This window comes from Selaginella moellendorffii, unplaced genomic scaffold (genome assembly GCF_000143415.4).
Source record: "Selaginella moellendorffii unplaced genomic scaffold, v1.0 SELMOscaffold_15, whole genome shotgun sequence".
Lineage (NCBI taxonomy): Eukaryota > Viridiplantae > Streptophyta > Lycopodiopsida > Selaginellales > Selaginellaceae > Selaginella > Selaginella moellendorffii.
The window spans coordinates 864,801-887,932 of NW_003314276.1; the positions used below are offsets into that span (position 1 = coordinate 864,801).

The following is a 23,132-nucleotide window of genomic DNA, read 5'->3' on the forward strand; positions in this document are numbered from 1 at the left end:
ATCGATTGGGCCTCCGCCTCGAGCCGGAAGCTCGCCATAGCCGCCGCCATTCTATCTGTCTTCTTAGCCCTAAAAAAAGGCTTTGATCAATTTTTTAGGGCTCTTCCTGTTGCCCGGCGAGGATGAGCGAGATCTTCGATGGGTACGAGCGCCAGTACTGCGAGCTGTCCACGAATCTCGCCAGGCGATGCAGCGCCACGGCGATTCTCTCCGGAGGTAGGCCCAGATCGAGCGATCGATCGTGGTTCTTCTGATTTGAGGGTTTGATCGATGTGCGAGAGAGCAGAGGAGAAGAAGCAGAAGTTGGCTGAGCTGAAATCCGGGTTGGATGAAGCACAATCTCTGGTAAACGCGATCGATCTTTTGTCGGAAGTCTAAAATTCTCGGAATTTTTTTTTCCTTCTTCTCTAGATCCAGCGCATGGAATTGGAAGCTCGCAGCCTCGGGAATTCGCAAAAGGCCGTGTTCCTGGCGAAACTGAGGGAGTACAAGTCCGATCTGACCTCGCTCAAGAAGGACGTACAAAAATGCGCGACGACTGACGCTCTCGCTGCCCGCGAAGAACTCTTGGAAGCCGGCCTGGGCGATTTGTCGGTAACGTTTCTTTGGCCATTTTCCCAGGGAAGAACTGTCTTTGATCGGCGATCCGCTGCAAATTTTCTTCCAGACTTCCACCGACCAGAGAGGACGACTACTGTACGCGACAGACAAAATGAATCGCTCCGGAGAGAGGATCAAAGAAAGCAAGAGAACTTTGCTGGAGACCGAAGATCTTGGAGTCTCGATTCTCCAGGACTTACACGACCAGCGCCAGAGACTCCTTCACACAAGAGACACGGTAAGTATTCGAGGAAGATCTCCATTTCTTCCCTTCAACTCTTAACGCTTCTCTCTTTGTTCCAGCTTTACGGCGTCGATGACAACGTTGGCAAAAGCAGGAAGATCCTCAACTCCATGGCCAGAAGAATAAATCAGAACAAATGGATCATGGGTGGACTCATTAGCTTCCTCATCGCCGCGATTCTACTCGTCGCCTATTTCAAATGGGTAAGCAAGTGATCGATCCTCCGATCTTATCAGTCTCTCTGGATGGATATAAACTATGCCGTTGTGTGTACATTCTTTTCCTCCTCCATACATACATTATATAGGTACGTAACAAAGCTTACGTTCATAGATCTCTCGGAAGCTTTTTTCTCACAGCTAAAAACCAAAGAGAAGTTGCGCCGTGTGGAATCCTGGGTGCGATTTCCAGTGGCCACTCGCAACGTTTACTTTGCGTTTTATTCTTCGCATTTATTCTCTTTTGAGTAGCAGCAAGCAGTGGGACGGAATCTACTGCGACACAATGCAGCACTTGGCTCGCTTGTGATCGTGAGAGCAGTGGAAGTTTGGCTCCTTGGGAACTGTCAAGCGTTTGGAAGATCTGCCAGGAGCAAAGTTTGTGAGCGTTTTGCTCCAGGAAAACTTTCACTACCTTTGTGGAATGAAAGGCCGATCGAAGTAAGGCATGAGTTGAGCACGAGGGACCATCTCTTTCCGCAGCTGCTTGATCTCTTCTTGTTCCGCAAGCTGTCGACGCATGAATCCAGCAGCTAAGGAAAGGGAATTTTATAAACTGTGCGAACCTCTTGCAGTCGCTGTTGCTCCTCTCGCTGATGCTCGATGTAAATTATCTTTGCGGCAATCTACACGCAAAACAAAGCTTAGTCGTCGCTCCAAAGCTTTTTATCAGAGTGATACGTACGTAGTCGTCGAATTGAGCTCGCCGGACGGATCTGAATTCAGTACAGAGCCTGATATCCATCGGAACAGTGTTCTCTTTCGGAGGAGGCTTGGGAACAACCTGGATCGAAATCTTAGATGCTGAAAGAAAGCAAAAGCCTCGAAGTTCTGGATAAGAAGTACCTCTGGTTCGTCAGTTGTCCATGGCAGGCCTTGTGCTATAGGAATCCTGAGCTTGCTATCTTCTTCAAATATCTTTTGCAGTTTCTTCCGGAACTCGTACTCCTTTCTCGCGCCTCGAGCCTGTGTACAAACTGAAAGAGTCCAGGAAAAGGAAAGAAGAAACTTGTAACGCACCTGTGTTCGCAGGCTAAAAGGTTGTATGCACGTTGCCTTGGACGACTTTTGGTAAGACTCGGATGATCCACAGTCACTGGCATTTTTCTCAGACTGGATGTCATCTTTCTCGTCCCTGCAATGTCAGGTTTGTTTGCAAGCAAAGCCATAGAAAAGCTTGAAGGAACAAATACCTGTCCAAAGAGCCACCTTCGCTGTCAGCATTGTCCTCCTCTGCCGATTTCTCTTGAGTTGCTTCGCAGGAACCAAACTCGAACTCTTCCTCGGTCTGCGACAACGATCGCCGGCTGGGCTGCCACTCGCGACGCTCCTCCATCTTTCGGATGTGAGTGTTTACTTCCGCGAGCGAGATCATACTCTCAAATGCCTGGACTAAGCTCTGAACCTTGGAGCCACAGATCCTCCTCCCAAGAGCGCGAAACTCAGCCTCAGTTTCTCCCTCCTGGTGAGAATCCTTGTCGATCGACGAGCCTGAAACCTCTGCATCGCCAGGAATCCCACCGCTGGAATCCTCGGCCGGGGGAGTCGAAGAACACAGGGACTCTTGAAATTCCGGTGCTCGAGCCTGGCAGCATGATTCCAGCCTATTGCTCTCTTGAAGAACGGCTGGGATAGGAGAGATCCGAGGTCTAGCAGCGATTGCCGCGGCATTGGGATCGCAATTCTCCAGCGATTTCTTCTTCTTCGTCATGCCGCATTCTTTCGCTGGGGATCTCGCGGCGCCAGCCATCGCCGATCGCCCCAAGGATCTTATAATACCTGGAATCTCCCAGCGATTAAAGTCGCTCCTCCTCTCGCGCTTCGCCGCCTCCCCAGCTCCCTGCTCTAACCTAATTCTGCGAAGGAACGTTGTTTAGGCTAACGGCTAGATGCGCCTACGTGGCGCCACGTGGCAGGAAACTTAGCATTAGGGTTCTTCGTGGCTATGGTGGGAGACTGGAGGAAGGGCTACTGGTATGTGATCGTAGGGTTTCTGACGCTCGGGCTGATTCTCTACTTGACGAGCGACATCGAGCATTGGCTACTCCCTAGGGATTCCCACGTACAAGATTCCGGGCGTCTTGCGGATCTTCTCCGGCGCCAGGAGCAGGGGCTCTTCGAAATCTGGAATGCGACGCGCGATTCTTCTCAGGCCGATGCCTTGCGCTCGCAGATCGAGCTCAATCACCAGATCCAGCAGCTGGTATCAGGCGCCAGACATGGATACGATCCGGGAATGGGGGGCTGCCAGGGCCAGAATTTCTCATCCAGACGCCACGGCAAGCTCTTCCAGTGGCAGCCGAGAGAGGATCGCTTCCTTCTCGTGATTTGCACGTCCGGCCAGATCTCCAATCACCTCATCTGCCTCGAGAAGCACATGTTCTTCGCGGCGCTGCTCGATCGGACGCTCGTTTTGCCCGACCCCAGCGTCGATTATTCGTACGAGAAGACGCTCGACATCGCCCACATTCGCAGCTGCCTAGGAGAGAAGACTCTCCTCACATTCCATGAGTTTCTTGCCAAGAACAAGACGGACATCCGGCTCCTGTGCTACATGAGTGGCTGCTACTTGGACAAAGATCACGAGAAGAAGATCAAAGCTTTGGGACTTTCCTGGAGTTCCAAGACCGATGCCTGGCCTGAAGAAGCTTCTCTCAAAGGTTATCCATCTCATCCTCGCGCGAGCGAATTCGTGGCGAAGTTCTCTTGCGAGGACGAGGTTCTCGGCATAGGGGACGTGTTCTACTCGGACGTGGAGTCGGAGCTCGTAGCACAGATTGGTGGTCCATTGCAGCACTCGTGCAAGACGATCATCCGGCCAAACAGGCTCATTCTTCTCACCGCGCAAAGGTTCGTGCAAACTTTCCTGGGATCCAACTTCATGGCGCTCCACTTTCGTCGGCATGGCTTCTTAAAGTTCTGGTAAGAAGAGCTTCGCCACCTTTTCTCTTCTTCTTATGACCTTTTCTCTCTTTTTTGGCAGCAATGTAAAGAATGAGAGCTGCTTCTTCCCGATTCCTCAAGCTGCCAGCTGCATCTTGAGGAAGATCGAGGAGGCCAAGCCCCGAGTGATCTACATCTCCACGGACGCGGCGGAGAGCGAGATCACTCTCCTCCAGCAATTGCTCGGCCCTGACGTTCCAATGATCCAGAGGCCACAGCACGACTCGAGAGAGAAATGGGACGCGATCCTGCAAAGAAAAGGCCTGCTAGCTGATAACGAGGTGAGCGATCTAAGCAAAACTTCTCCTTTCTGACGCTCGACTTTGCTTTGGTTGCAAAGGTGGTAGCGATGCTGGACAAAACGATCTGCGCTATGGCCGAATCGTTCATCGGGACGCCGGGCTCCACTTTCACGGATGATATCGTGAGATTGCGGAAAGAGTGGGGAAGTAGCAATAGCTGCGATGGTGTTCTATGCCAAGGACAGCATCCAAATTTCATAGCCGACACAGACTAAAACATAGAAACTCGACGTGTTCATAGCTCCCAATATTCTTCTTCTCGCTAGAATATTCGCTCCACAAACTAAGTTTAGTTCACGGGTTATGTAGAGGAGGGGCGCAATATTTTTCAAGTGATCAACCCTGGGAAGACTGGCCAGCCCAGGGACCTGAGGGATAGTCTTGTAGAGCCGATCCCGGGTTCGAACCCACCCGAAGAAGAGGGACCCTCAAATAAAACAAACTGATCACTCCCTTTTATTTTCCCATGCATGTTGGAGCACGGAATCGAACTCATCACTCCTTAGTACTTGTAAATTTTGAGCATGTGAAAGTTGGCTGGCAAAAATTGTGAAATCCTCAAACCCATCTATAATGCATTCTTGAAAGCAGAAGATGAAGGCTCTTGCATCCTCATCACTGGTGCTGGATCTGGCATTGGTGTGTCCCTTCTTTTGGCACACACAGCAAAGAGAGAAAAAGCGGAGTGAATAAGCGTCATCGGCTCACTTTCACTTGATCGAACTGTCTTTGGCGTGGACCTTGCGAGGCGCGGTGGAAACATCACGATTGTGGATTTGTCGTGTGAGAATGGCTGAGCCTGGTAAGAGAGCCGACGAATCCGAATCCTCCCTTTGCTATCTTTGTTGAGTGTGATGTCTGCAATCCAGGCGAGAGAGATACTTCAGCATTCCTTTTCCCTGATTGTTATATATTTTCCTCCTGTAGAGCAATTCGCAAAGGCATTCAAGGAGCACAAGGAAACGTTCTTGAGACTGGATGTGTGAGGGATCGTCGAGCAGGGGGACTTCGTGAGCGATGACAAATGGTGTAAGGTCTTGAGGGTGAACCTCATGGCAGCCATCGAATGCACAAGCCAAGCAGTAATTTCCACTGATACCTTTAAAACATTTGAACAGATCCAAGCTATGAGGTCCCAAGACAGTCCTGGAGGAGCCATCGTGAATCTCGCTTCGGCTTTCTTGTCCCTTTGTATCCGATCTACTCGGCATCCAAGGGTAAGTACATGCTTTTCTTTCTCTCGACTTCCTTCTAAGTTAAAGATGGACTCGGTTCACAAGGTCGCTTGTGGAACTACAGAGCGAAGGCATATGAGCAAACGTTCTGTATCCCTGGGTTTGGAGTTCATCCTTTTTTTTTTTCTTTTGCAGGATCATAAGCGAACTTGTTTCAGTACGTTGAAACGCCCATGCAGGGCTCGACTCGAGCGGTTTTAGGTTGTGATCTGGAAAGAATGGCATGGCGGGTCGATGAGCTCCTCGGCGTAGCCTTCCAGACCTCGCGAGAACATCCAGATCACGCTGCTGTAGTGATCCTTGACGGGTTTCAAACTCGCGCAACAAGATGGTTGTGAGGATAACTCATCTCCAAATGATAGAATAACTCTTTCAGAAAGAGCATAAGCCTGTTGTTGGCTTGACGCCGCCGTGGCGATCACCATGATCCACGTCCCTTGGTACCATTACCTAGACCCGCCTTGGTGCACTCTTAAATCTTTAATCCAGGTGCGAGAGAGAAGAGAAGATTTTGAAGGACAAGACTGAAGAAAGAGATGTTTGGCACTCCTTGGCGATCATCGCGATCAATCTCTACGTGAGCTCTCTCCTGAAGTTACCACTTGCACAACTTTTTATTCCCTGGTCTTCGAAACAAAATCTCCGAGGATCCGGATACAAAACCACACCTTCCTCCTGCGAGTTAAAAGTGATATCCCCTCGAAAGCTCTTGCCAAGCCTGGCTATCACCACGCTCCCCACTCATGGATTTTTGGCGTCCACCTTGGTTGTATCGTTAACCAGGGTTAAGGCCTAACTGCACTCGTTATGTAGAGGAGGGGCACAATTGATCAACCCTGGGAAGACTGGCCAGCCCAGGGACCTGAGGGATAGTCTTGTAGAGCCGATCCCGGGTTCGAACCCACCCGAAGAAGAGGGACCCTCAAATAAAACAAACTGATCACTCCCTTTTATTTTCCCAAGCATGTTGGGGCACGGATTCGAACACAGCACTCCTTCGTACTACGAACTAAATTTCTCCAAAATGTATCAACTACGCGAACATGTTTGGTGCTCGGAGTAGCGCTTTGAATATTACTTTGGACCTTCTTTTGAGCTGGAGGACTAGAGTTTCATGAATGAGACACACTAGAAGACGAGTGCCATGAGATCATGAAGGCTGAAATCAACGCAATGCTTCTAGCGTGAAGCTCTAATTTCGCCGTTGTCTTTGCTTCTTTCAAGAGACTTTTTCATGGTATGATCAATGTCAAATTAACAAAATTGGTTAGTGGTTACATTAGTGTTTGGGGTGGTGGTGGTGTGTGTGTGTGTGTGTGTGCGTATGGTGAGAAGTAAAACGACTATTTAAACAATGACTTTGCATCCCTTCTCCAAGCTCACCTTGGGCGTGATGTAGTTTCCGGCCAAGATAAAGTCGGACATAATGTTGTAAAAGTGTTCTGTGTAGTGAATGCCATCGAAGGTGAAGTACTCGCTGGGATGCTCGCACACCGTGTAGACTGCATCTGTGTGGTTCAATGGCGCACAGCCGCAAAGACCATCTCCATCACAGTTAAACTTGCCACCGCCGCCGCAGCACGACTGGAGCGAGTTCGTGAAGCCAAACTCTTCCATGTTCTCCAAAACGTAGGTGTTGGCAGCAAACCAATCAAAGTAGTAAACAGTGAGACCGGGATACTCTTGGGTGAGCTCGGCCGCCAAAGCCTGGAGTTGTGAGTTGAAGTAGGAGATAAGCTGGGCAATCTCGACGATACAACCATCCTTATCGTAGTGGTACATCCCCTCGGGGAACTGCTGGAAGGACTGAAGATAGTTTGGCGAGCAATCGGCGCGGGGCATGTTGTAGAGCAAGACATGGCGAGCTCCGTGTGAGTACAAGTTGTGGATTCCATCGGCCAGGCCCCGGATCACGGCCGGAATGGTGACATTGATCACGTAGCCACCTCCCAGCGGCAGCCCGAAGTTGATATCGTCACCTCCAATCTCGACCATGTAGAGCGCATTCTCGTACCATGGAGAGCTATCCTCGCGGCCGTATTCACCCACGACCTTGGAGCGGTGACGCACGAAATCGTCAACCTGGGCAGAGAAGATGTGCGGGCTGGAGAATGGCTGGTTCTCGACCTTGATCACGGTGGCTCCGGCGTATCCAAAGTTGAGGCTGACAAACTCGGTGCCATTGAATTCGAGGCTCGGAATGCCCAAGTTCTCGAGGTGGAGCTTCTGGATCAGAAAGTCGGGGATGACGAGCCCATCGCTGTAGCGTCCGGTGGGCCTTCCGTAGGTGACGCCATAGGGATACATGCCCGAGAGAGTCTTCCCGCCAGCCTCGATGTCGCGGTTGCCACCATCGCTGAGAGAATCTGCGAATGTAAACACTGCAGTGGGACAGATTGAGCCCTCCTTGGGCGATCGAATCGCAGCAGACTGAGAAAACAGTGAGACGATGAAAAGAGCAAAGATTGCAAGAACAGTGGAAGCCATCTTTTATGATGCTTTGAAACTGCGATGGAGTTGCTTTATATACTAGATCAAGGTGTACTAATCTCTGCTATTGGTATGCTAATTTGAGTTTCTGAAAGTCGATCAGTATTTCGAGTTACCAAAGCGATCAAAAAATCTTTTTCTTTGTTTTACATAAAGGTGAACTAAATAAAGAGTTCACATCATTTCCACAATGTTCTTGGTTTTCTTCTTGCGTTAAAGACGAAAAATCACCAGCATTTGCATCAAATACTTGCATTGATCCTTCTTCCAGGTAGCGATGTGAGCCGCGAGCAGAGTAGTTCTGGAACTGTCTAAGCGAACACATGATCCCGCCCAATCATGGGGCCACACTACGCCAAATCATCTTCGTATTTCAGCAGCACGGTATTCATGAACCGGTCCCCGTCCTAGGCAGCAATTGATGGAGCTGATGGCTGCGATTCTTGTGAATTTTTCCAGGAACCAGATTTTTTGAAACTCGAAATACTGATCGACTTTCAGAAACTCAAATTTGATCTAGTATGTAAAGCAACTCCATCGCAGTTTCAAAAGATGGTTTAGAAGTGGAGAAGATGGCCTGAGAGACTCTAGATGGAGGTGAGTCTTGTCTTGGTTGGTCTTGGTCTGGTGACAAGAAATTGATAAATTGGTTAGGGTTTAGGTTTCAGGTGTCATAAAAGATGAGTTTCCTAGGCAGCAATTATTCTTCAGAATTTTTCCCTTGAGCCTTGAGCCTAGATGGAGGTGAGTCTTGTCTTGGTTTGGTCTTGGTCTGGTGACAAGAATTTGATCAATTGATTATCCCATTTTCCCATAAGCAGCAAGATTCCCAGTTTTATTTACACAACTACAATACCTACCCCTTCATAATATTAAAAATAAGTATAATAAAGTTTTTTTTATCATGGTTCATTAATGTTCTTAAAGTAGTATTTATATCATTGATTTATACATGTAGATGCATATGGTAGTGGATATACCTAAAATATACTTAAATATTCTAGGATATTCTACCATCTAACGGTTGTTATTCATTTAGATTAATCTTGTATTTATAATTTATAAACTTTCTTAAACCCTTTCTAATATATTATTTTTTATTCTTAATAGTTGATATGCAATAAGATTAATCTTGTCTTTATAAACTACATACATACTTATAATTATAAACTTTATTTAATCAATTGGATTAATAAGTAGGGATAACACCACTATTAAGCAAACCAAGCATTGCTACATGCAATGCATAGCAAAGTTTTTGAAATTAAACTAAAAAGTTTTATGATAATTATAAAGTGTTTTCAAATATAAAACTTAATTTCTTGCAATTTTTATTATGTCCTACTATGCACTCAAAGTTAATTATAAATGACTAAATTTTTTATTATACTTTAGTCACTTAACCACACATTTGGCCATATATAAAAGTATTACTCACAACCTCTATAAGTTTTCATCCCAACTTAGGGTGTTTATTAAAATTCAAAAGGTGGCCTCCACTTCTGACACTTAAAAGTATCATTAACATATTAGTTTCTTACATTAAAGTGATATTTATTTTCACTATCTTAATTGTTAGTCCAAGACCACATGCACTATAGATCTATCTTTTTAAAACAAAACTATCCTTTTCATGAAAGCTCACTTTATAACCATTTCTTTAGTAGCTCTATGATATGAGGGAATATTGTCCTTTAATATTCTTTATTTGATCCCAATAAAGCCTCTTTTTAATCATAATAGTGCTCACTAACACTGTCACTAAGCCTATGCCTAAAAGCCTGTTTATTAAATTTCATTAACCCTTGGGACTTCTTCACCATGTAACTATATTTTTTATTACTAAGCAAGAAGACCACTTATTTTCCTTTTTACAATTAAGGACTTTAAAATACCATTTCAAAACACTATAACCCAGTATAAGCTTTATGGATATAATCCCCACCTTTCATCACCATGGTGCCTCAATCATGTGGCTAAAGTGAAATTCTAATGAGCCATATAAGGTATCCAAGTAGATAATGCCACTTACACTTGGATTGGAACTATGGGTGGCATTTTCAATCTAACTATTGAATATATATCTAAGAGGCATGTAAAGTATCTTACTGATGTGTCGAATATATTTAGGGCCAAATATCAAGACATATCAATTCACCCCACTCCCATCAATCATTCAAACTCTTGGGAGGAAATTATATTATTTGTTCATCTATGTTTATTTTAGCCTTAAACTCCTCATTCATTAAGTAGGTATAATTTTCTTTTACCACTAGAATCCTCCCTTTACTATCTTGCAAAAACTCATAAAACCTCTTAAAGTTTAAGGGATGATCAATTTGGGCTTTCATCCCACCCTTTAAACATATTTAGGCCTGGATATATTTATGTTTGACTTTTCAAACACTTTGTTTTATAATGAAGTGAAATGGTTTTAATATCATTCTTGTAAACAATTAAAAAGAATGATGTGAGAGAGGATCTATAATAGTTCAAATATAGAAAGAAAGAACCTATAAATAAGAGTGCATCCCTTTTATCAATTAATTAAAACGGTTTTATGATATTGTTTTTGGGTTTTAGTAGTATTAGATTGGGTGATCAGGAAATTTATAATATTTTCATTAATCAAAAACAAAAATTGGGGGCTCAAAGATGATTAAATATCGTTTTAGTCTACATTATAAATGTCTTTCGCGTTTAGTATCACACTAGTAAATATAGTTTTGCTAATTTATCTTTGCTAAAGTTAGATATTTTTTAATAGCTTTTTATATCACATATTAGTCATTCTTTTGTCTCTTTTTGAACACTCTCTTATCAATCACTTCATTTTTATTTTTCAAGTGTTTCTTTAAAGAGTTTCATTCTCACTCTAAAATTGAACTTGTCCAAATTGAACTTGACATTCGAATTTTCCAAATTAAAGTTTTTAGTCCAAACATGTTATATTTATTGGACTTCTGCCTTGGTCATTGCTATTACTTTGGGACTTAGGGATTTATGTTTTATATTAATAATTAGTTTGAAAAAAAAATAACTTTATACATGAAAAGGTTATTAAAACAAAAAAATATAGTTATAACTAAAGAATAATAAATGGATTTGAATAGTTCCTTCTAATTATTAATTTTTTAACTAAAATGATAATTTAGTAAAAGCTTGAACCTTGAAAAATTTCAAATATTATAAGTACCTTTAGCAATAGATAAATATTCACTCAGCTTTTATTGCTATGTTTATTAATTTAGATTTCATCATATATCTCAGATAATAGTAATCATAAAGGGATTTTGTATATTTATTCAATACATTGATATAATTATTGAAAGGATAGATAATATATATTTTTCAGAATATTATTTTTTATTTTCTTATTTAGTTTTACTATTTAAGCCAAACACTTCACCATTGAAATATATATGTTTTTCTTTTCTTTTTTTAATGTTATTTTAATAAATAAATGGGATGATTAATGATATAAAGTAGCATAACTTAAATTGATTATTTCTCAGTAAATGATAAAATGAAATTGCTTAGAAAAATAAATTCTTTAAAATTATTACCATTCAAGTTCAAATTAATCCTATATTCAATTTTGTGAGAAAGATGGGGTAAAAATGTATTTAAGCATTTTTAATCATTAAAATATTAATTTTTTAATTAATTTAATCTATATTTTAACTTTATTTTTAATAGTGGTATATATATTTTTTTGTTTTAAATTTAATTTAAAAGAGCCAAAACATATATCATATTCTCTAAGGTTTAATTTGTTTCTATTAATAAAATTATATATGTAAAAAGTAACTTTTTTAATGTATAAGTAGTAATATAAAATTTGTTACTACCTCTTGGTGATGGGGATGTACTATTATTTTGTTAAAAGATGTATTGCTCAAAAAAAAAGAAACTAAACAAGTAAAATATAATAATTATAATTAAAATAATATTCAAGACTATGCACAAAATACATAAAAAGGGTATGATACATAGAATATTAAACTAAAGAATATTCTTTTAAGGTTTAGGGAGAGTTGTTTTATACCAGTTTGATAAAAAAACTCATTTAATTGAAACAATTTAAATTTTTATATTTTAGCAACATAACAAATTTAGATTTTATATTTAAGAAACTCATTCCACAACATTTTTGTTAGTTTATCTTCAACTCATAATTATATTTGATAATTTTCCAACTATTTTTTGAGCTTATAAAAGCTAATATATTTTATCAAGTTAATTTTCAAAATATAGTTTAACATCCTCATTGTTAAATAAAACATAAATAACTTTTATTACTTTTGAAAAAATTATTTTAAAATTATACTACTTTTTATAACTCAGTCTATGTTATAATAATGCTTTCATCAAATTTTTTTGGGCATTGGAACACAAACGAATGAACAGATTTATGTAGTTTGTAAAGCAAAGAATATTTTATGATCATATTTTTTAGTTTGTACACAAAATAATTATTTAGAAATATAACATGAGGAAGTGAAATATTTAATTTTTAAAAAGTAAAAAGTAAAATGGCATTATTAATAGCAAATTGCAATTCATTAAATGAAAATATATTAGGGATTATGCTGAGGGGAATTTTGCTTCTACTAATATTTCTAGCAGTTTACAATTGTTATTATTTATAATCAAATTTTAGTTAGTTAGAGGTCAATGTGTGTTTAACAATTTTTCAACTAAATAAGAGAACTAATTTAGTGGGCGCTGTGAAGTCGGTGAGTGGAGCGCCTTCCGGAACTGGAGTTAAGCGACACTCAATGCCACAAGGCAAGGCGCTGGCAGCTTCCATTGTCATAGGAGAGTTTGATCGGTGATGACAATGGAAGCTCCTAGGCAAAGAGGTAAGATTGGGTGTTGCTGGGAGAAACGCTCCGAGGCGACGATCGATTATTGCTCGCTGGTCTCAGAATACACGCAGGATGGAAAATTCCTGAAAGTACCGATCTTGAGACGATGCAGAGATCCATGCTGCGTCTGACGTGGAAGGGTTGGAGCTCAAATTCTTCGAAAACCATTTGGAAAAATGGTACCTTTGGATCGAGAATACATCACAGAGAGACTAAACCATCGCTTCTATACAAGCTTACAAGCCCTGCACGATATTACATTAGAACTGAAGATAGAAATCACAAGATAGAACCTTAAATAGTAGATCGTGAGCTAGTGTCTCCCAGTCGAGTGAAACCGAGAGAAGCGAGCATCTGAGTGGAATCAAGTCCTCATTTGGCCCCGACGATGCAGCTAGATAAGCGTGCTTTGCCGCGTCGGCCGCCTTTCGCACGATGGTACCGATTCCAAGCTTTGCTCCAGTCTTTTCCGAAGGTATTGGCGATGGTGCTTCGACTGGTTCCTCGCTGGGATCTGATCGTGGTAGCAGAAAAACAACTCTGTGAACCTCTTCACGAAAAAATAATTCTTGCTACCTGGTACTCTTGTAACAATCACGTCGACTTCGCCACGGCCACCAGGCCCTCGCATCACAAGCCTCTCCGACTTGCCTCCCAAATGTAAAAATCCAAAGCTCAATTTTCCACCTGGAAACTCCGAAGAATAAGAATGCTACGTAGTGGTTGTATGTGCACTTACTTTCAAAAGCGGAACGCACCATTTCGTAGCTTACAAATCCCGAAAACAATGTCACCTGGAACAAGGCGTGAGAAGAATGGTGTGACGGAAAAGAATTACCACTGCGCTCGAGCGTGAACCATCCTTTCCTCTTATAAGTCTCCCGGATCCAAATGCCGCTCCTCCCGTGGCGTGAAGGAGAACGCAGTAACAATGATCTTCATTTTTAAGAATCTGCACGAGAAGCATAAGATCAAGACGACAAGATGACCAAGATTTACCAGGTGTTCAAACGTATCGTCGTGATCATCAACCGAGAAGTAAATGTCGGGATAAGATGACACCGTCTCCGAAGCCTGGAAGTCCCAAGATCAGGAAGACAACGCCAAAACGAAGCACTTACTTTTGAAGACTTTGTTTGAAAATTTGAGCGGCTTGGCGAGGCAAAAACATTTTTTGTGATCTGGAAAACCAGGCATTGTCAAGAAATAAAAAAAACGAGAAAACAGAGCTGAACCTTATAGATGGATTCCAGAGAACTTCCGGAGGAATTTCGATATCTAAGCAACTCTTCTCGGCTGCAGGATGAGAAAACGTGAGAGAAACACCAAGCAAATCGTTCGATAAATACCTACAAATCGAAACTGTTAATGTGTATGTTGTGTGCACTACAAGGTTGAGATAAAAGGATCGTCTCCAGTCCACTTCCCGTGTTCTATCTCCAAGAACTTTACTTAGCTGTGGAAGCCAAGAGAGATGCTACTTGAAGAACAAAATGAGAGACAAACCTGTGGTTGCCATCGGCGCACGAAGCATGGCTCCGCGAAGATTTTTCCCTCGTCATTGAATCCACCACCGCCAAATTCTAAGCTCTGGAGAAAACCGAGAAGAAAATCGAGTCTCAATAGAAGAGAAAGAATTTTTTCCGGACACTTACGAGCAAATTCACGAAGAAGAGAAGATCGTCGCTAGTTGTTTTCGACTGCACGAGACCACGGACGAAGAACATGTCCAGCATTTCTTGCCAGAAGTGCGAATCCCCGCTCTCCTCCCCATCGCGCGCGATAGTCTGGCCGAGAGAGCTCGAATACTTGCGGACAATCGCGAGAAGCTCGTCCCTGCGCAAGCGCGAGCTGAAAACCTATTTCCCTTTCTAAGCGATCATACCTGGAGGGGGCGGTCATCGACATTTCTCCCTGGCTTTCATGAAACTGGGATTAGGGTTCTTGGTATTATAGGGTTCTTCGCTTCTCTCTTCTCTCTAGTGGCAATTGGCGATGGCGCTCTCCGACGATTCGAGCTGGATGACTGCCGCGCACAGCATGGGCGTAAGTATAGCATTCGATCTCCAGCTGAGCTTGATTTGCCTGTGTGCGCGCGTAGACCACGATCATTGGTGTGGAGTACGCCGACGGTGTTGTTCTTGGAGCTGATTCGCGAACCACAACAGGTACAAAGAGTTTTACTCTTTATCTTTCATTGGTAGCTCCCATTTTTCCTTTGCTCAATCAGGAATCTATGTCGCAAACCGAGCTTCCGATAAAATCTCCAAGCTGACCGACAATGTCTACATTTGTCGATCTGGATCGGTAGCTTGTTCTTGGTGTTTTGTGATTTCTTTGTCCTTATATCTTGTTCCAGGCAGCAGACACGCAAGTAATCTCCGATTACGTTCGTTACCTCCTCCACCAGCACACGTAAGTGATCGATTTTCATGGTTTTCGTTCTCTCTTATTTGTCTTTTTGGATCCAGGATTGTTTTGGGTGAACAAGCAACTGTCAAGGCAGCTGCGAAGCTGGTTAGAGAGATTGCCTACTCGAACAAGGTTTGTTTAGCAGCAGCTTTGACTGATCTATATAAACAGTGTGTGTTGCTTTTAGTCCTTCCTCGAGGCTGGAATGATCGTCGGAGGTTGGGACAAGCACGAGAAAGGTAGCATCTTCGGTGTGCCAATCGGTGGAACTTTACTCCGCGTGCCTTTCACGATTGGAGGTAAATCAAAGCGTGTTTAGAAATTCCAGTTCTTAAGCCTTCCCTCTTTCCTGCCAGGCTCTGGATCGACCTATATATTTGGTTTTCTCGATCAAGCGTGGAGGCCAGGAATGAGCAAACAAGAAGCACAAGTATGTCCTCCAAATTTCTCTCCACTTTCCTGATCTTTTCTGGCAGGACCTCGTCGTTAAAGCCGTGTCTCTCGCCATGGCTCGTGATGGCGGCAGTGGTGGCGTCGTGCGAACTGTGACAGTGAGTAGAATGTCGCGAGAACATACTTTCTCTTGTATTAACTGGAACTTCCTGGTGTGATTTCCAGATAAGCTCGGAGGGCGTGACTCGGGATTATTTCAGCCACGACAGGCTACCAAAGTGGCACGAGGACATACCGGCGGGCGTGTCTACGGCTCTCGAGGCCCTGGAAAATGCCAACGGTGAATGGATGGTTGTCTAGAACCGAATTCAGGACTTTAAATCAGTGAAAAGCTTGTTCAAGTTTTGAAAACTTGTTTGTTGATGGACATGGCGGTGGTCTGCAATTCCTGGTGTTCTTAATTCTACGATCTCTAAGTTTCTGTAGTTATACAAGACAACCAACTTAGACTCATACTAAGGGAAACGTCGGTAGATATAATTTGACTTCACTGACTGAAATAAAACCAGGATAAGGATGGTGTGGGGTTTGGCGAAGGTCCAGATTCCGGAACAATCCACTTGCGAAGAAATCTTGTTCCAATTCTGTGCAACAAGAGGACGTTAAAACAGCGTAAGAACTGACGTTCAGGGGCGTCTGAAAAAATCAGTAAGTGTGAACTCGATCACAAAGAAACTCTTGAGTGTTGATGCAAAACTGAAGATCATCGCCACCACCTAGCCAAAAGTAAAGCACGCCGCAGCCGACATCAACTTAGTCAAGCTTGGAAAGTCGCTTCCAAACCAAGTCCGCGTACTTGGAGAACTACAAGATTATTTACACTCGTTTACCTTTGCTCGAAACTAATAACTAAGAAGCACTGTTTCAATTGAAGCAATTGGTAATCAAGTTGGCACAGCCTTTTCCGCAACAAGAATGCTTCCCAAAACTGCGCAGTCTGACGAGCTCAAACCATGCCGACTCCTTTGCGAGTCGAGAAATCCCCGGCCAGCAGCGCCATCCGGGACGTAAGGCATGGTTTCCAGGAGCTCTCTCGCCTGGCTCAATCTCCCAGTCCGTCCCAAAAGATCCAGCACCGAGCAGTAGTGTCTGGGCTGAGGCTTGACTCCACAGTCGCCGCTCATTGAAACGAAGATCTCGCGTCCCTCGCGAAGCCGCCCTGCGTGGCTGCAAGCAACCAAGGCACTCAAATACGCAACTTGGTCAGGGAGAAGCCCGTGCTGGATCATCTCACGAAAGAGATCAATCGCTTGCGCTCCATCGCCGGACTGGCTACACGCGGAGATCGCCGACGTCCACGACACAACGTTCCATTGGAAGATCTTCTTGGATTCCTGGAGATTCCCGCGGTGGGAGAATGCCGCCAGGATGGAGTTCCAGGAGACGATGTCTCTCTCGGGCATGAGAGCGAGGATTTCTTGAACGAGGCCCAGATGCCCTTGTTGGGTATATCCCGCAAGGAGCGAGTTCCAGGTCCATAGCTCCCACTCGGGCATACTCTCCAGCATCCATCTTGCTTCCTCGAGGTGCCCTCTTGACGCCATCGCCGCGATCATCGTGTTCCAAGTCACAAGATCGCGCTGCTGGAGCCGGGAGAAGATCTCGCGCGCTTGAACCAACCTACAAGGAGGCCCAAGATTGCATTGGAGGAGCGGGCATAAAGAAACTGACCAAGCCGGGATACAAGTTGTCCCAGAACATCTCGCCAACTCATCGCCAGAGCGGATCGGAGAAGACACGGCCACGATATAAATTTCTTAGCTTGATTCTTTCCATTCTTTTCGTAACGCAGAAGATATGAAACAAAATTTTGTGCGCTATAATCATATACAATAATCAAGGAAGAATCGTTAGAGGATTTATACTTTTCTTTGTCTTGTTTACTCCATGGAATCCATTTTTACATGTTCACGGACACAGGGATCAACCAGGACGAGTTTTTACGTTCTTCCCAAAGACAATGCTGGTTGTTCCAAGAATCCAAGTTTTGAAGCTTGGTGGTGGAGGGATGTTCCTAATCTTTGAAAGCAAGAAGACGAGTTGGATGTCAACTCTGTTTAAGTATCCAAGATAATTGGTGGCATCCACCTTGGAAGGGGACTGGACAAGCACAAAGCAGAGTAGCGCAACGAACACCAAAGCTCTCACCATATTGAACCTTTTGTATGAAATGCGTTGTTGAATGTTTTGTGCTCGTATGGATCCTTGGAGATTGCCATTTATACTATACGGCGTACAAAACAAAGTTGCTCACGCAATTGCAACTTCCATGGAAATTGTTGAATGGGCAAGCTCTGACACCGACAGTATGAGTCTAAGTTGTGGCACTTAGTTGCCGTGGCAGCATCCTGGGCCCTGTGGCTGTGACTGGTGAATAGCTCTGCATCTTGAACATCCTGTGAATCTGTATATATTTTACAAAACTTTATAAACGAACATTGAAAATCAAAAACCATGTATTGTTTATGAGTTGATAAAATAAACTCAAAGACAATGCATATTTATTCATGTTCAGCTCATTACTATATGAATAACAGGAACAGGAACAGGAACAATCATTACTAATGATTGACATTGTTTATGGTGTATGTTCATATGATAATGCGAACAAGTAGATAATCCTATGTCTCGTACTTAATTTTGAACCCCTTGAACGTGACTGGTCCAGAGCTGCCTCTAGGAACAAGAGTGACAACAATGTAGTCTGCATCTTCCAGCCCTAGCTGCTCTAGCGTGTCACTTATTCCTAGCCTCATCTCCGTCTCCATAATGTGCCCCTTCCCTGCAGAGTCGGGAACGTTCACAAAAGTTCCAGCAAACTCCACCACATTGACCGACGTGTTTTCATTCGCATTTGGATAGTTGATGTAGACATCGAATTTGGTGGCCTTGTTGTAATCCAGCTCCACTCCTTGGATCACCAGGATCTCCTCAACTTCATCATCATCATCATCAGATTTATCACCACCTCTACCTGAGAACAGGGTCGGCAGGTTATTGAGCCCCAGCGCGTTATTGAGCATGATGTTATTGAGCCTGGTCAGCTTCAGTGGCCGCTTCACCTTAGTGCTGAACACACTCTCCAGTTTCTGGATCTTGCCGCTCACTGCCTCCCCGAACTCTTCAATCACATCAGCCGCTGCAGTTGGAGGTGAATCTGGCGAAGCAGAGACTAGAGGCTTCGACTTCGCTCCAGCAACGGTGGAAGGCCGAGCAGTCACCCAGGCATTGTGGATGTCCTGGTAACGGTACCCCAGCTGCTCGGTTTTGAGCGCATCCCGGACTCTCACCCGAACCAGGCGCCTTTTCTCATCGTAGAACAAGAACGTTGCATTAAGCCAATCCAGATCTTTGTAATCCCTTCTGGGGCGGAAGGGCCCCTTCCTGTTGCGCGGCAGCGTCTTCCACACGGTCCACAATCGGTCGAGGTTGGCGTGGTGAGGGTAGAAGATGGGATCCCTAGCCGCGGAGTAGAACACCCCCATGTCTTCAAAATGGGGTTTCGCGCTGCTCCCCGTCCATTTGTGAACAGTGTTATGTGGGGCACTTTCTATTGTTCCCAGTCCATCCGGCTTACTGTCACCTGGGTGGTACTCCTTACCATAAAACAATCTTGTCGTTCTGGCGTTCACAAGCTGCTTGTACATGAGCGCGTTGTTCTCTTCGCGCTGCTTCGAATCGCTGATCGGGGCACCATCGCCAGGGACGAAATTGAGATCCGCGAGCCGGGGCGGGAAATGATCTGGATTGCGGAAATCGTCAAACAGGACAGGATTGGTCAAGTACATCTGCGGGATGACATTCGGCAGTGGATCTGAAGCGAATTGATTGTCCCAGTTCCAGAACGGGAGCGCGAAGGTGTCGTCTTCGATCAAACTGGCCAGGATTCGCTCGTGGAAGTAGAGGAACCAGCGGTGCCAGGGAAAGAAGAACCAGTTCCTGTGGCCTCCCGTTAAACACCATCCTGTTTCAGTCTCTCTCCACCTAGCTGGCAATGATGTGGCACGATTACATGGCATTTCTCTCTTTCCACTCCCGTCTGCATCTATCCGCCCGACGACTGTGGTCTTTCTCCGCTTTTGACCGGAGGCGCTTCTTTAACGTCTGGAGTTTGGAAACATTTTTTTTTTCCATTGTGCGTCCTTCATGGAGAAAGAAAAGAACTTGAACAGTGAGACAATGGCATGTCTATCTCCACCACATTCGATTCCTCTCCATCCTTGTTCAACTTGAGAGAGGAGACTACATACCGGTCGAATAAAGAGCCTTGGAACAATTCCGGATACTTGAGTGATGATAAAGCTGAGCAAGGATCATTGCCCATCCACCTGCGAAGTTCCAATGGATCCCCAAGAGCATGCTTGAAAGTTTGCAAGGCATCTGTTGGAAAAATAAGACTCAGGATGATCCAAGAGGAGAAGACACTGTAGCAATAGTTACAAGTTCCACTGTGCAAAGATGAAGAGCATGCCCATATTCCATAAAGCCAGAGCTAATAGTACCACTAAGCTCCACAAATTCATAGAAACCTCCATATGATCATTGTTGCTGCCCCTTGAGAGCAAAAAAAAAGAGCGCTTTCAATCTAGCTGCTGCTGCTTGGGTCGACCAGCATTTCCATTCCAAAGAAGAACCTAAAACCCCCTAGAGAAGAGGGTAGAGCAATCTAGAGGAGCAAAGTAAAAGGAGAGATACTTACACACTGGTTGGCATTGGACGCAAAGTAAAAAAACCCCCTTTTCTCTCATCTCTGTTCTGTGAAAGAGACTTTGGTTCAAGTTAAAGTGATTGGAAGTAATGTTATGTGCCAGCACCAGAGAGAGAGAGTCGGACGGGAGTGGAAAGAGAGAAATGCCATGTAATCGTGCCACATCATTGCCAGCTAGGTGGAGAGAGACTGAAACAGGATGGTGTTTAACGGGAGGCGTTCCTGTGGATGTGGAGCCTTTCGGTGCTGTTGGCGTACAAGAATGCGCCATCGCAATAGGCACAGTGGATATTGGCTTGCTGGTCAAAATTGCGGGGATCGTCCGGAGGAAGAGCTTTCATCAGCTCGTAGGCTCGAATGTACTTGGCGATGTAGTCCGAGCTGAGGAGGTGAACGGGCTGCCTCAGGCGACTGGGGAGCTGGGTGTTGTGGACGAAGTCGACAACCGGTGTTTTGCTTCGAGGCGGGCAGCAACCGACCTTTCCAGCTGGAGTTTCAGCTTGGGTGCACCACTCTAGATCTATTGTTCCGTTGTCAATGGGTCGTGCCCATCCTTGCTGCTCCTGCTGGAGACTCCCAGTCGCTAGGCCCAGGGATGCCTCTCTTCTTCCTGTTGCTGTGGAAAGTAAAAGAAAGCACAAGATTTGAACTGGAAAATAGAACTTGGTCACGAGAAGCCTGGATAACAAACTGTCGCCGACCATTCGGGGAAGAACATTGTTCAGAATCCTGGCGCTTGATGGTGTTCTTCCCATTTCCTCTTCTCGAGCTTCTGCTTTTTCTTCTTCCGCTCAATCTGCTCAACGGGAACTCAAAACATGCTCCCACTCAGCCTGACTCAGGAACACTGCGCCCTTTTCAGAGACATGCTTGAGTTAAATTTGCATTATGAAACATAAACCCTTTTCTAGTTATCTCCAGTGCTTAGACAGAGTTACTGAATAGGACACTTCCTTTAAGGTACACGTGGATCCCACGTGCTAAATATAACCTCATATACTACAAATTCATTGGGACCAGCGTTCGACAAACCTTTTCACCTTCCAAATCAAAAATCCTCCTCGAGTTTAACCTCCAAGGATTTTTCAAAATTCCCAGGATTAAACCTTCTAATCAAATAAACAAGTTTACAATTGTGAGAAAATTTGTCGATAGTGTGCACTTTTTTTCCAGTGGTCCACAACTTCATCAAAGTTAAACTTCTGAATTTTAGGACCTTAAACTGAAATCCTTATAAGAGTATCAATTGTTTTAGTACTCATTTGATTTCTGTACTTGTTCTTGATCAAGTTTATTCTGCTAAAACCTCGCTCGCAACTTGCAGTGCTAACACAAATTTCACCAACTAGAATGTCGCGAATGTGACTTTAGGTATTGAAATTACCTATCGGCCAGTCCTTACAGACACTTTTACCTTACTGCCACGATGGCAGGAGGTCGGTATTGCTGGTTCCCTTTATTAGCCCTTCTTGTTCAAGTGTTAGTTTACTGGGCTTAGCACCTATACTTAGCCAAATGGACATAAGGTAGAAACTCCTATGTGTTTTTAGCTGAGCATACTGGCTTTTAGTTCTTTTTTGCTCTGTCTTGTACTAGCTTGACAAGAACCTTCACATATTGTGGTCCCTCAATATCGCTGGATGATAGATTACCGTGTCTACCAAACACCCTCGCTATCATGCCCTTTTGTATTAGTCTCATTTCGGTCCCAAATGCTATTTATGGAAAGTGTCTAGATTTGCTCATTTGGCATATCTATGGAATGTAGAAATTGGCCTGAATACAATGGTGTTAGTCCCGTATCCAAATTCACAATCTAGCGCCATTCTATATTTAGTAAGTTTCAAGCTTGTCCCAGAGACTAACTCCTGATACTAAAGGGGGCTTGGGGTGAAAGCCCAAAGCGTGTGTTCCTCAAGGGGGGGCTGTGGGGGGTTCCAAATGTATAGTAGGGATAGTGGGTAAATTGGGCATGGCTGACTAACTTGAGGTATAGTCTAGCTCCCGCTTGCGTGCTTGTCTTTGTTCTGTGTCTGGCTTGGGTCTAAGCCCAAGTTCCATACCATGTTAGTTGGTGGGGTACCCATATCCTCGTGTTAGGCCACTAGTATGCCGAAATAGTGCAAAACGCCGTTTGGCTTCGTTTTGCATGCTGGTTCTGGCATTAGGATGCTGGTTGCTCTAGGACTGTTCCAAGTCACTCCAGGCTCCTGGCCCTTCGCTCCTTGGGCTGTATGCTTAGGAATTGCTCCGTGGTTCAGTTCCGTCACTCCTTGGCTCCATGCTTGGGAGTTTGGCTCCGTTCCTTCGTTCAGTGGCCCAAGGCCCTGAACCTCGGGTTCCACACCATGTTCCTTTGGACACATGGCATGTGACATGTGGCATCTGTCACATGGCACAAAGAGGGTTTAGGTTCTGCTTCGTGGTGGTATCCTATGGTAAATCACCATAGGATAAAGGGTAAAAACCACGTGCACTACATTGAAGCAAGTTTGGAAAGCTCTCTGCCCAACCTACTTGACTATGTATGATGCTCCACATAAAATTTCATCCTTTCCATTCCTTTGAGGCAAGCAACTTCCAAGTTAAATACTCTTCCATGAAGGCTAAAGGATCCATAATGCCTTTAACAAGAACTCCATCCACCTCTAAATGC

At 44.2% G+C, this 23,132-nt stretch overlaps 8 protein-coding genes across 10 annotated transcripts; 3 read left to right on the forward strand and 5 right to left on the reverse strand.

Annotated features, from left to right (window-relative positions):
* Positions 1–66: 66 nt before the first annotated feature.
* LOC9632958 (vesicle transport v-SNARE 11) lies at positions 67–1,180 on the forward strand. The gene is made up of 5 exons (XM_024675784.1): positions 67–216; positions 287–345; positions 412–594; positions 668–838; positions 904–1,180. Exons 1-5 carry the CDS (start codon positions 123–125, stop codon positions 1,057–1,059), a joined length of 663 nt encoding a protein of 220 aa, XP_024531552.1. The 5' UTR covers positions 67–122; the 3' UTR covers positions 1,060–1,180.
* LOC112346549 lies at positions 1,099–2,899 on the reverse strand. Its single transcript, XM_024675781.1, has 7 exons — positions 2,256–2,899; positions 2,083–2,197; positions 1,909–2,028; positions 1,748–1,846; positions 1,629–1,688; positions 1,478–1,572; positions 1,099–1,426 (listed from the first exon to the last, which is right to left on the reverse strand). The coding sequence occupies exons 1-7, from the start codon at positions 2,810–2,812 to the stop codon at positions 1,336–1,338; spliced, it is 1,137 nt and encodes a 378-aa protein (XP_024531549.1). The 5' UTR covers positions 2,813–2,899; the 3' UTR covers positions 1,099–1,335.
* A 95-nt stretch (positions 2,900–2,994) lies between these two features.
* On the forward strand, positions 2,995–4,764 carry LOC9632959 (O-fucosyltransferase 14). Its single transcript, XM_002970641.2, has 3 exons — positions 2,995–3,984; positions 4,046–4,286; positions 4,346–4,764. Exons 1-3 carry the CDS (start codon positions 3,008–3,010, stop codon positions 4,520–4,522), a joined length of 1,395 nt encoding a protein of 464 aa, XP_002970687.1. The 5' UTR covers positions 2,995–3,007; the 3' UTR covers positions 4,523–4,764.
* Positions 4,765–6,889: 2,125 nt separating this feature from the next.
* Positions 6,890–8,029, reverse strand: LOC9632960 (acetylajmalan esterase). Its single transcript, XM_002970787.1, has one exon. The coding sequence runs from the start codon at positions 8,027–8,029 to the stop codon at positions 6,890–6,892; it is 1,140 nt and encodes a 379-aa protein (XP_002970833.1).
* A 4,622-nt stretch (positions 8,030–12,651) lies between these two features.
* On the reverse strand, positions 12,652–14,860 carry LOC9633467 (uncharacterized protein KIAA0930 homolog). Of its 3 annotated transcripts, XR_002992469.1 has the most exons (13): positions 14,789–14,860; positions 14,559–14,739; positions 14,410–14,493; positions 14,253–14,359; positions 14,139–14,199; positions 14,025–14,084; positions 13,903–13,977; positions 13,742–13,855; positions 13,643–13,697; positions 13,480–13,590; positions 13,197–13,417; positions 13,087–13,148; positions 12,652–13,030 (listed from the first exon to the last, which is right to left on the reverse strand). XR_002992469.1 is itself a non-coding variant. In XM_024675701.1 (12 exons), the coding sequence occupies exons 1-12, from the start codon at positions 14,809–14,811 to the stop codon at positions 13,140–13,142; spliced, it is 1,098 nt and encodes a 365-aa protein (XP_024531469.1). In that variant the 5' UTR covers positions 14,812–14,860; the 3' UTR covers positions 12,652–13,139. The 3 variants fall into 3 exon arrangements, 2 of the variants coding, with proteins under 2 accessions (XP_024531469.1, XP_002970834.2); XM_024675701.1 differs by having other exon boundaries at positions 12,652–13,148; positions 13,745–13,855; XM_002970788.2 differs by having other exon boundaries at positions 12,652–13,148.
* LOC9633468 (proteasome subunit beta type-6) lies at positions 14,838–16,193 on the forward strand. Its single transcript, XM_024675703.1, has 9 exons — positions 14,838–14,949; positions 15,005–15,071; positions 15,134–15,210; positions 15,263–15,318; positions 15,375–15,447; positions 15,503–15,614; positions 15,672–15,745; positions 15,792–15,866; positions 15,934–16,193. Exons 1-9 carry the CDS (start codon positions 14,899–14,901, stop codon positions 16,066–16,068), a joined length of 720 nt encoding a protein of 239 aa, XP_024531471.1. The 5' UTR covers positions 14,838–14,898; the 3' UTR covers positions 16,069–16,193.
* Positions 16,194–16,652: 459 nt separating this feature from the next.
* LOC112346489 (putative pentatricopeptide repeat-containing protein At3g15130) lies at positions 16,653–17,312 on the reverse strand. The gene has a single exon (XM_024675531.1). It carries the CDS (start codon positions 17,310–17,312, stop codon positions 16,653–16,655), a length of 660 nt encoding a protein of 219 aa, XP_024531299.1.
* Positions 17,313–18,249: 937 nt separating this feature from the next.
* LOC9632961 (polyphenol oxidase I, chloroplastic) lies at positions 18,250–21,370 on the reverse strand. The gene is made up of 2 exons (XM_024675747.1): positions 20,699–21,370; positions 18,250–19,707 (listed from the first exon to the last, which is right to left on the reverse strand). The coding sequence occupies exons 1-2, from the start codon at positions 21,229–21,231 to the stop codon at positions 18,390–18,392; spliced, it is 1,851 nt and encodes a 616-aa protein (XP_024531515.1). The 5' UTR covers positions 21,232–21,370; the 3' UTR covers positions 18,250–18,389.
* Between the last annotated feature and the right edge of the window lie 1,762 nt (positions 21,371–23,132).

Coding starts and splice junctions, on each gene's coding strand:
- LOC9632958 (XM_024675784.1), top strand. CDS start 123: ATGAGCGAGATCTTCGATGGGTACGAGCGCCAGTACTGCGAGCTGTCC. Junction 346..411: donor TGGATGAAGCACAATCTCTG/GTAAACGCGATC, acceptor CTTCTTCTCTAG/ATCCAGCGCATGGAATTGGA. Junction 595..667: donor CCGGCCTGGGCGATTTGTCG/GTAACGTTTCTT, acceptor ATTTTCTTCCAG/ACTTCCACCGACCAGAGAGG.
- LOC112346549 (XM_024675781.1), bottom strand. CDS start 2,812: ATGGCTGGCGCCGCGAGATCCCCAGCGAAAGAATGCGGCATGACGAAG. Junction 2,198..2,255: donor GAAGGTGGCTCTTTGGACAG/GTATTTGTTCCT, acceptor CTGACATTGCAG/GGACGAGAAAGATGACATCC. Junction 1,573..1,628: donor AGCAACAGCGACTGCAAGAG/GTTCGCACAGTT, acceptor ATGCGTCGACAG/CTTGCGGAACAAGAAGAGAT.
- LOC9632959 (XM_002970641.2), top strand. CDS start 3,008: ATGGTGGGAGACTGGAGGAAGGGCTACTGGTATGTGATCGTAGGGTTT. Junction 3,985..4,045: donor CATGGCTTCTTAAAGTTCTG/GTAAGAAGAGCT, acceptor CTTTTTTGGCAG/CAATGTAAAGAATGAGAGCT. Junction 4,287..4,345: donor GCCTGCTAGCTGATAACGAG/GTGAGCGATCTA, acceptor TTGGTTGCAAAG/GTGGTAGCGATGCTGGACAA.
- LOC9632960 (XM_002970787.1), bottom strand. CDS start 8,029: ATGGCTTCCACTGTTCTTGCAATCTTTGCTCTTTTCATCGTCTCACTG.
- LOC9633467 (XM_002970788.2), bottom strand. CDS start 14,811: ATGTCGATGACCGCCCCCTCCAG. Junction 14,494..14,558: donor TCTTCTTCGTGAATTTGCTC/GTAAGTGTCCGG, acceptor GGTTTTCTCCAG/AGCTTAGAATTTGGCGGTGG. Junction 13,591..13,642: donor GGTGCGTTCCGCTTTTGAAA/GTAAGTGCACAT, acceptor CGGAGTTTCCAG/GTGGAAAATTGAGCTTTGGA.
- LOC9633468 (XM_024675703.1), top strand. CDS start 14,899: ATGGCGCTCTCCGACGATTCGAGCTGGATGACTGCCGCGCACAGCATG. Junction 14,950..15,004: donor CTGCCGCGCACAGCATGGGC/GTAAGTATAGCA, acceptor GTGCGCGCGTAG/ACCACGATCATTGGTGTGGA. Junction 15,867..15,933: donor GCGTCGTGCGAACTGTGACA/GTGAGTAGAATG, acceptor TGTGATTTCCAG/ATAAGCTCGGAGGGCGTGAC.
- LOC112346489 (XM_024675531.1), bottom strand. CDS start 17,312: ATGGCGTCAAGAGGGCACCTCGAGGAAGCAAGATGGATGCTGGAGAGT.
- LOC9632961 (XM_024675747.1), bottom strand. CDS start 21,231: ATGGGAAGAACACCATCAAGCGCCAGGATTCTGAACAATGTTCTTCCC. Junction 19,708..20,698: donor GAAAGGCTCCACATCCACAG/GAACGCCTCCCG, acceptor GGGAGGCCACAG/GAACTGGTTCTTCTTTCCCT.